Consider the following 9788-nt stretch of genomic DNA (forward strand, 5'->3'; position numbering starts at 1 on the left):
GACTTGGCTAGCGGCCACATTTGGGTGGAATCCAGAGCAGGAGAGGGCTCCGTGATGGGTGAGGCTGGGCAGAAGCACTTGGGTCACACAGCCCAGCACATCTCCTGGTCCTGAGCATAGCTATGGGAGGAGACCGAGAAGTCTGGAAGCCCCAGGGTGGGGCCGTCTCATCCCAGGCTTCTGGTGCAAGGCCCTGCCCTGGACCATGGGAACAATCAGCCTCTCAAAGGTAGCTCTTGGCCGACACTAAAAGGTAGCTCTTGGCTGAGCTGCAGAACCAGAGCAAATAAAAGACTATTGTTTTAAGCCACTAAGTCTTAGGGTGGTTGATTATATATAGATGATCAGAGCGTGCATGATACAGTACTTGGTTCTTTTTAATATTGTATGATAATTCACTGTACAAATATACCAAAATTTACAGGTCTATTCTTTGTCATGGACCCTTCAGTTATTTCTAGTTTGGTCTATTACAAATAATGCTGCTAGGAACATTTTGTACATCTGTAGTGGAAATGTGTGCTCATAGAGAACAGACTTAGAAGAGACCATAAGAGTGTTTTTTGTTTTTGTTTTTGCAGTACCCCATGCGAGCCAAATGCTCTACCACAGAGCTACACCCCAAGCCTATTTCAACTACTTTGGAAAACTAAAAACCCAGCACAAGAAAAAATTCTATACTTCCATCAGCAAATTATGCTTTCCAGTTTCTCCAAATGTTTGACAATACTCAACGTTGTGAGACCTTTTAGTTTGATACTTTCTTGCAAGTACATAGTGGTATCCTATTTTGTGTGCGTGTGTGTGCGTGTGTGTGTGTGTGTGTGTGTGTTTTGTATCCAGGGTTGAACCCAGGGACACTTAACCACTGAGCCACATCCTTAGCCCTTTTTTATATTTTATTTAGAAACAGGGTCTCACTGAGTTACTTAGGGCCTTGCTAAGTTCCTATTGGTTTTTTTTTTGGTAGAGATTAAACCCAGGGTGCTTAATCACTGAGCCTCCACAGCCCTATTTTGTATTTTTTCATTTAGAGAAAGGGTCTCACTGTGTTGCTTAGCGCCCCCGCCCCCCCAGGCTGCCTTTGAACTCACAATCTTCCTGTCTCAGCCTCCTGGGCTGCTGGATAACAGGCCTGTGCAACCGGCTATTATTGTGCTTTTAATTTGCATTTCCTCAATAAGTAATGTTAAGCTACAAAATACACTTTGCAAAGACTACACAACATACCAGAATATTGACAGTGGTGATATCTGCAGAGGTGTGATGATGACTTTGGTTTTATTGGGTTTTTTTGCTACAAGGTCTGTTTGCAAAAATTTCCAAATCCTAAAAATTTAAGTATTTAATTAAAAAACTGTTAGAATGCTTCGGATTGACCCTAGGGCTTCACCCCTGCTAAGCATACATTCTACCACTGAGCTATGCCCCCCAGCCCTTAAAAAATTATTTAATCATGAAAACCATCCCAGAGCCCTCCACCTGTGTGTTCTTATAAATGACAAGATGTAATGACAACAGCAATATTACAAGTCAAGTCATTCATTAATGTTTATTGAGCACCTGCTGTATATCCAGCACCGAGGGAGGGGCTATGAAGGACACAGAGTGGTACAGGGCAGGATCCCTGTCCTTGGGAGGGTTACAGTCTAGGTAGAGACAGGGAACCAGAACAGTTGGGGGCCGGGGAGAAACAGTCCAGGCCAGGATGTAACAGGAACTGGAGGGTGTTCGGGGTCAGACCCACTAAGTGCTTCAGCGCCTCCAGGGGCTCCATGCTCAGTGCTGGGAAAGACGACCACCCCCAACTCCATCTCCTATTAGTCTACTTAGTGCACCTTTCCTCAGCCTCTACGCCCGCCATCTTGGCCACCTCCTTGTTCAGCTGCTCCTCGAAGTGCAATGAAAGTTGGAAGGATGGAGCAGGCAAGGAAGGTCACTGGATGAGTTCCAGGGGCTGGGGTCTGTCCCCCCACCACACACCCTAATATGGAGTGGCCCCCACTCACGGAGGCCTGCCTGACCACCCAGGACCCCCATCCCCAGAGCTACGTAAGAAGGCGGTTGTTGCTTGAGCTGCCCGAGGTAGGACTTGGGAGTCCACTTCCTGTGTGTCCTTTTTCCTTCCAGTCCATGAAGTTGGGGGGGGAGGGGGCAGGTACCCAGAGCCAAAGGACACGGGGGAGGGGAGAGCAGCAGAGGGGCCTTGAGAGTCAGTCGAGGCCCCCCAAAAAGTAGAGGGGGAGCCACCAGGAGAGAAGCCCAAACACTGAGGCGTGCTCCCAGGGGACGGCCAAGGGGGCCATCAGTGGAGGTGGGGAGCTGCTACAGGGCCCACCTTCCCCTACCACAGGACAGAGGTGGGTATCAAGGGCCAGGAGGGACGAAGTGCCCAGCCCTAGTTTAGGCTGTGCCCACTTCACAGTCACCCTGCCCAATCTTAAAGGAGGTGAAGGGACTCCAAAGATTTTTTTTTTATGATGACCCCACTTGGCTGGGCCCCCTTCAAAGTGCTATCTATTTACTTCTCAAATGGTAAGGAATTCAGGTTGAGAACCCAAGAAAGGGGTGGAATCACAGAATACTCATGAGACATGAGCAGAGGGAGGGAACAGGTCCCTCAAGGCGGAGGAAGAGGTGGCCGGCATGGAGCCAGACGCCCCCTGACCTCCACGAGAGGACACAAAGAGTATAGGATGACAGGTTTTAAATAATATTTCATATAATAAAAGTATGCCCAGCACTCTGAGGAGCCTATCATTCTACTGCCTAATTTTTCTTTAAATAAATTCTACTGCCAGAGGCTGGGGGGAGAGAGGGCAGGCTGGGTATGTACATGAGGAGGAGTTTAAATTAAAACACAAATAATAATTAAGACGCACAAACTGAAAGACTAAGGCAGAAGATAGGGAGAGGCCTGGGGGCCCCCCACTGTGTCCAGGAGTGCGAAGGCTCCAAGGGTGGATCAGGGCCTCCTCTTGGAGAAGATCAGCCGGCGCTTGGAGTGGTAGAAATCTGTGGGGAGAGAACAGACATCAACCAGGCTGGGAGGAAGAGGGCCCTGAGCTACCTGTGAGGACAGACTGAGGAAGGAATGGGGCGCCCCTCCTGAGGCCAAAGGGACACACTGCTAAGTATGGGGAAGAACTTGGAGAACTTCCACTGTTTCCCAGGGGGTAATCATGGTACCCCATGGGCTTTCCAGATGCGACAGCAAGGACACCAGCACCCATCTATCTGCTCTCAGGCATGTTGCCCAGCACAGAGCCACTACCCCTGTGGTTCCGTGAATTGACGAAAATCCAAATCAAATGAAAAACTCAGCCCCTCAGTCACACCAGCCACATGTCAAGGGCTTAATGGCCACACGTGGCCACTATGAGGGCTACTGCACTGGGCTATTCTGTCATTGCAGAGAGTCTACTAAATAGCACTGATCTGGGGATTCCATAAGATCATCTGAGAGAAGTGCTTTGCACAGTGCCTGGCCCACATGAATGTCGTTGTTATTATTGGCATCATCATTATTTGGTACTGACCAATTGCAAATACGCCATGGGATTTCTGCCTTTATCTCTCAGCCTCGGTTTCCTTACCTGTAAAATAAGTATAACACAGCATGGTGCCCTAAGGATAGAATGAAGGCTTTGGTCTAGGACCCTGTGTAACAAGGGTTCAAATGTCAGCATCACCCATTCATTATCTGCCAAGCACCTTCTATGTGCCACTGTGCTAGGTGCTGGGGATTTGGCAATGAACCAGAGAGAGGCAGGTCCCTGCTGATATCTAGTGAGGCCAATATCTTAGCGAGGCACCGTGAGGAAGGAGCTGTTGATAGATAGCCAGGCAGGCAGGAAAGGGTGAGGGAACTGTATTGGAAAAGGGAGTACAGTTTGCATAGAGTGGACTAAAAACTAGCATTCTTCTCTCCACTGCAAATTCACTGTGGGACCTTAGACAAATCACTGTACTGCTCTGAGCCTTGTTTCCTTGCTCCAAAAAGGAGGAACAGGATTGGAGATACAGCTCAGTGGAAGAGTGTTTGCCTAGTACGCACGAGGCCTTGGGTTTGATCCCCAGTTCTGAAAAGAAAGAAGCAAGAATGTTCTTTTATTGGTGGGGGGGCACTGGGGATTGAACCTTGGGATGCTCTACCACTGAGCTACATCCCCAGCCCTTTTTATTTATTATTTTGAGACAGGGTCTTGCTAAGTTGCTGATGCTAGCCTCAAACTTGCAGTGGTCCTGCCTCAGCCTCCCCAGTCACTAGGATAACAGGGGCATACCACTGTGCCTGGCGAAGAATGTCTTATACAGGATTGCTAGAAGGACTAACTGAAATCCACCTTAGAAGCTCTTGCCTGGAAGGTAATTATTTCCTAATAAATGCCACCTAGTTGGTCTTGGCTACAAAGTTGCTGTGTGAACTCAAGTAGTAGCTTCCTCTCTGTGGGCCCATTTCCCTCCATCTAAGGTACAAGCTGGACCAGTCACCTCAGCCTCTTTGGATCTGAGAATCCGTCCCCATTTCTGTCCTCACCTGTCATGCTGGTCTGTCGCCGTTTTCGGCCCCCAGAGGTTCCAGGCCCAGCAGGGGACCCCTCAGGTCGCTCAGGGGAGCGAGGCACGAGGGTGCAGGACAGCGACAGGTCCACGTGGTCCTCTTGAGATGACCCCTGCAGCAGGGCGGCTGAAGTGCTGGGCCGCCTGCCCGGGTCATCAGGGCCACCCCGGGGCCCCGGGGTCAGGTAGAGCTTGGGCAGGCCCAGGCCCTTCACGGGCTCCCAGGCGAAGTTGCCTTCCAGGGGCGTTTCGGTGGCAAAGTCGAAGTTCCACCGCTCCCGGGCCTCCTGCAGGCAGCCAGCCATGAGGGCGTCGCAATCACGGCGCAGCTGCTCGCTGTCCACTGGGCCGAAGAGGCGACGACAGGCCTTGCTGCCGTGAGGGACTGGACGAGCATCCCCGGATGGCTCTGTCATGGTGCCTGTGGCTGAGACACAAGGAAGGACCAGTCACTAGGGTAGCTGGGCCCTCCCTTACCAACCAGGCGCTGCTGGGCAACCTCAGGTAGGGGTCACTCTGGTCCCTTCCAGCCACCACTCCTCCCCACCGGACACCACCCCAAGCCCACCAGCAGACACTGGGGGCTGGCAGAGCTCAGCAGCCCAGCAGCCCAATGTCAAGGATGGGAGGAGCTGGCGTTGAAGGGCAAGCTGAGTCCACAGGGATCAGGGTCCTGTTTAGCACCAGGAATTATCAGCTAAAATAAATCTGTCTTCCCCCTTGAGCTGTCCCATTGGTGTGAATGCCCCCAATCCGTGTGAATTGCCGGAGTCTGGTTTCCCAACCGCAGCCCTGGACAGGAGGTCGATTCCCAAATGGTCAGGTGGCAGCTCCTCCAGCTTCCTGATTCCCCCACCCAGATGCCCAAATGGGGTAACCTTGCCCCACAAATGAAAAGTGCCCTGGGCTGTAGCCCTAATAGCTCTGCTGCTTACTACCTAGACCTTAAAAAGTCACTTAATGACTCTGGGCCTCAGTTTTCTCAGGTATACATGGGGCTACATGACAGTTTAAGGAGTGTGGCTGTGGAAGCATGCTCAGGCATTTGGCCAGGGAAGCATCTGGAAGAGAGCTGAGAGGCTGTGACTTGGTGGATCTGTGTGAGGGATCTGGAGCCAGACTGCCTGGATTGGGATCCAGCCTCTGCTGGTTTGACCCTGGACAAGTGACTGAACGTCTCTGGGCTCATCTGTAAAATGGAGGCAATGATGATGACTGTCTCTGTAGGCAGATGTGAGGATTAACTGAATTATGGTAAGTCACGTGCTGGGAGCAGCACCTGGTGCGTGGAAGATCTTGAAAAATGAAAGTGTTATTATTTCTCTCTGCCTGCAGTTGGGGCTGAGCCTCCTCCCCACCACCCCCCCTGGCCATCAGCTCCTTCAGGCAGCAGCTGACAGGTGCTCTAGGCTGAGGGCCTTTCCCAAGAATGTCATCAGGGGAAAGGAGGGGTGGGTGGGGCAGGGCAGGGTGATGATTTCTCCCAGGCTGAGACACATCCTGCCAGGCTCATCAGGTGATCAGAAGTCTAGACACCTCAGGGACCCTGCCCTCCTGCGTTGCCTGCATCCAAAGAACCTGTTTGGCAGGCACAGAAAATTAAAGGTGGCCGGTCCACCCAGCTCCTCTCCTCCCACTTCAGGAGTGGGAAAACCCATGAGGAGCCCTGGTGTCTACCTGTCCTGCTGTGGCCTGATTCCAAGGCTGAGAAGCCCTACGACCTTGGAAGGGACTGGGTTGTTTCCTAGGGACAAGTCCTGATTTGCAGGCTTGGGGTGAAAGCCCTGCTGAGCAGCCTCCTGGAGGCAGGAATCCCTGGACCCAGCCCACACCTACCCCACCCCACCTCTTTGCCTCTCATGATGAGTGCAGCCCATAATTCCACCTCTCAGCTGGTTGGAGAGGGGAGGCACTCAGTGACCTCAGAACACTTTTTTTTTTTAGAGAGAGAGAGAAAATTTTTTAATATTTATTTTTCAGTTTTCGGTGGACACAACATCTTTGTTTGTATGTGGTGCTGAGGATGGAACCCGGGCGGCACGCATGCCAGGCGAGCGCACTACCACCTGAGCCACATCCCCAGCCCCTCAGAACACATTTAAAGGGGCAGGAGCTTGAAGAGATATGAAACTTTCCCTTAAATCACACATCTAATAAAGACCCACGTCCACCACCCTATTAAGGGGTCACACACTACACTGGACAGGGCACTTGTATAACCTCTGCCCACCATGTTCAGGGCAGGGGGTAGGATTTAAATATATTTTTATGTGCTGGGGCTGTCCTAAGCAGTTTACAGATATCAACCCTCTTTGAAAGTGGGTTTGTTACCTTCTCTTTACAGAAGAAGTAACCAAGCCTCAAAGAAGTAACTTGTCTGAGGTCACACAACTCACAGGTGGCACAGCCAGGGTTTGAATCCAGACCCATTTGCCCTGGGTTCTAGGTTCTGTGCTCTAGTGCAGAACCTGGTGTGGGCAGCACTCTGTTTTTCTCTCCACTGTTTTGATTCTTTTAAAGAGATGTCTATTAGAATCATTTAAAAAAATATACAGATTGATGCACCCCTGCTTCCCCAAACCAACTGGTTCCAAATTGAAGGGGATTTATGCACTTAAGACACTTGCCCCAGATGGGCACTCTATGGGCGCCAGCCCGGGTGGGGGTGGGGACCCACGGATGGGTCTCAGTGCTGCATAGGCACAAGGAGGAGCTAGATATTCCCTGGGTCCTAGGAGCTGAGGGTGGGGCCAGACTCCAGGCAGGGACCCTCTCCCCTTCCACCACCCTTCCTGGATTGTTCTCATAAACCCCTCCTCCCCAAGTTTGCTCTCATGCCCATTATCACGATTCCCATCTCAAAACAACCTCAAATACAAGCCCTCGTTTTACAAACAACTGAGAATGGCTTCCTATAGATGTCAGCCAGTAAATACTGGCTCCCCCGTGATGTCCCCAGTAACTACTGCTGAGTCAGTGGGTGCTCTTTTTAAGGGGCCGTTGGGAGCGATTTCCCGTGAGCGCGCAGGAGAGGCGTCGCCCCTGGCCGGCGGATTGCTACTCGCACCGGGGCCGGGAGGGGGCGCCGGTCTCCAGGCAATGCAGCGCTGGTGGACGGTGCGTGGGCCAAGCCGTGGACAGCGCCCGCAAGTAGTGATGAGTCAGTTTCCTGCCAGGCGCTCCCCGCCCGCCAAAACTTCTCTTCCCCTCCCGCCGCGCGCGTCACTCCGGGGTGGGAAGGGGAGGGGAGGAGGGGCCCAGAGCCGCGAACACGTCACGCTGAGCCGTCCAGCTTCCGAAACTCCCGCCGCTGTTGGGAAACGGCGCGCTCTGGCTCGGCACGCACACACACGCGCACACACACACACACACACAAAACACACACACACACTCGCGCACGCACAGGCGCGGCGAAATCTGGCCCCTCCACCTTTATCTCCACGCCCAAAACTCCCGATGAGTCAGATCCCTGGAAAATAAAAATAGAGCAACGAAAACAAAAACCGCTCGAAAGTCCTCCCAGAAACGCGACGTAAAGGAACGGAAAGAGAAAGGAGGCCTCCTGAGTGTCCCAAAATGCCCAACCCAGCCCTAACATCTGGGAACACCAGGAGAGCGCAAAGTTCCCTTACAGGTTTCAGACGGGGCGGACGCGCCCAAGGAGCGACCCGCCCTCTTACTCCACTCAGCCTGGCCACCTGCCGACTGGGTTGAGGGCTAGGTCCGGGTGCCCCGAGCCCCTCAGGCAGCTGACAGATGCCCCAAGCACCGTCGGGTCCTCCCGCAGCCCCATCCCGCAAAGATGCGAGCCTCTCTGTGCTTCCCTCCCTAGAGTGGGCTAGTGTCGCTCCGCAGTGCCGGCTCCACTCGCGCACCAGAGCCCAGAGTCCATACGCAAGGACAGCGGGAGCCAGGCTTCTCCCGCAGCTGTGGGAGAGGTGGGCAGGACCCCTAGACTTGCCCGCCTGGCAGGCTGGCGAGATCCCAACTAGCTTCGGTCGCGTTTCCCGGTCCCCGAGGGCGCGCCACTGAGCGGGAGGACCGGACGCCCAGCCCCAGACCTCCTAGTGTCCCGGCTTCCCTGGGAACACTTTGTGCCAGCCAAATAGGTCACTGTGCTGATAGGGGACGGGGACTTCGGTGAGGCAGGGAAGAGCGATTCAGGGGTGCCAGTGTTCCCCAGTCTGGGTGGGGTTCTGATCTCACAGTCCAGTCCCCAGGGTCTCCTTGTCACCGTGAGTCACCTCCTCTCTTGTCCTTAGGAAACATGTCCTAACACGTTCCCGAGGGCCAGGGACACAGCCAGTGCTGACCCCAGCTCCCAGCGGGGCGGCAGACACCAGGGCGTAGAAGACCTGAATCTCAGGGACCTGGACCCAGACGGTCCAGGTCCTATTGGATCGGAGAACCGTCGCGGGTCGGACTCCAGATGAACTTGTTCTACGAGAGTCCCCCTCCCCTTCTCGGCCCCCGCGGGGGACCTGGGCTTCATTTTCGCGCCTCGAGCAGCTGCTCCTGGGGGTCCGGACCCACCCACCTCCAGAAGCAAGATCCTGGGGGCGGCCCTAACCACTTCATCCGTCGCCCCAGCTGGGCTTCAGGGGGCGGGGAGCGTGGCGGGCGATCTTGTCACTAGAGCTCCTGCTGTCCTCGCCGAGTCTCAGATACAGCCTCCCTTGTCACCCGCAAGTGTACCGACGCGCGCGTGTCAAACCCGGCACGCCCAGACCCACGCCAGCCATTCACCTGCCACAGAAACACCTGTGGACTCGGCGCGCGCCCGCGAACAGATGTCCCCGCAGACGCTCGCGGACACGCTGGGCTCAGTTCCCAGCCGACGGCTGGGGGCCGCTGTTCCGCGTCGAGGCTCCCTCACCTCCTCTGGGTGTCTGTGCCTTGTGAATCTGCTCCGCTGCGCCCGATCCCGGCTCTCCAAAGAACTGGCTCCGCAGCTGCTTACACCTCAGCTGGTGCCGCTCGGCGCTGCCCTTTTATAATTAAGCCCGCCCCTGCCCGCCTCCCAGCCGTCGGGAGGCGGGACGCGCCGCTCGGCCCATCGCGCCGCAGAGACACGCCTTCCCGGCTCGAGCAGCGGAACCTGGCACCGCTCCAGCAGGCCAGCGGGTCCGGGAAACTCGCGGGCTGCCGAAGGGCGCTCCCCTCCTCCCCTTAGCCGTCGCCTGGGTCTGTGTGCTTGATACATTTCCCCCACGAAGGGAAGCACA

The 9788-nt window shown here is 54.4% G+C and overlaps 1 protein-coding gene across 2 annotated transcripts; it reads right to left on the reverse strand.

The window, feature by feature from the left end:
- Positions 1-1526: 1526 nt before the first annotated feature.
- Positions 1527-9541, reverse strand: Cdkn1a (cyclin dependent kinase inhibitor 1A). Of its 2 annotated transcripts, none has more exons than XM_046450765.1 (3): positions 9440-9541; positions 4541-4990; positions 1527-3015 (listed from the first exon to the last, which is right to left on the reverse strand). In XM_046450765.1, exons 2-3 carry the CDS (start codon positions 4977-4979, stop codon positions 2966-2968), a joined length of 489 nt encoding a protein of 162 aa, XP_046306721.1. In that variant the 5' UTR covers positions 4980-4990; positions 9440-9541; the 3' UTR covers positions 1527-2965. The 2 variants fall into 2 exon arrangements, with proteins under 2 accessions (XP_046306721.1, XP_046306719.1); XM_046450763.2 differs by having other exon boundaries at positions 9310-9440.
- Between the last annotated feature and the right edge of the window lie 247 nt (positions 9542-9788).

Source organism: Marmota monax, unplaced genomic scaffold (assembly GCF_021218885.2).
Source record: "Marmota monax isolate L192 unplaced genomic scaffold, Marmota_monax_Labrador192_F-V1.1 WCK01_AAM20220418_F8-fsc00127, whole genome shotgun sequence".
NCBI lineage: Eukaryota > Metazoa > Chordata > Mammalia > Rodentia > Sciuridae > Marmota > Marmota monax.

Bases quoted from the DNA above. Each gene is read 5' to 3' on its own strand.
- Cdkn1a (XM_046450765.1), bottom strand. From the start codon at position 4,979: ATGACAGAGCCATCCGGGGATGCTCGTCCAGTCCCTCACGGCAGCAAG. The intron at 3,016-4,540 runs GTGAGGACAGAA...CTCTCCCCACAG, and splicing joins GCGACAGACCAGCATGACAG to ATTTCTACCACTCCAAGCGC.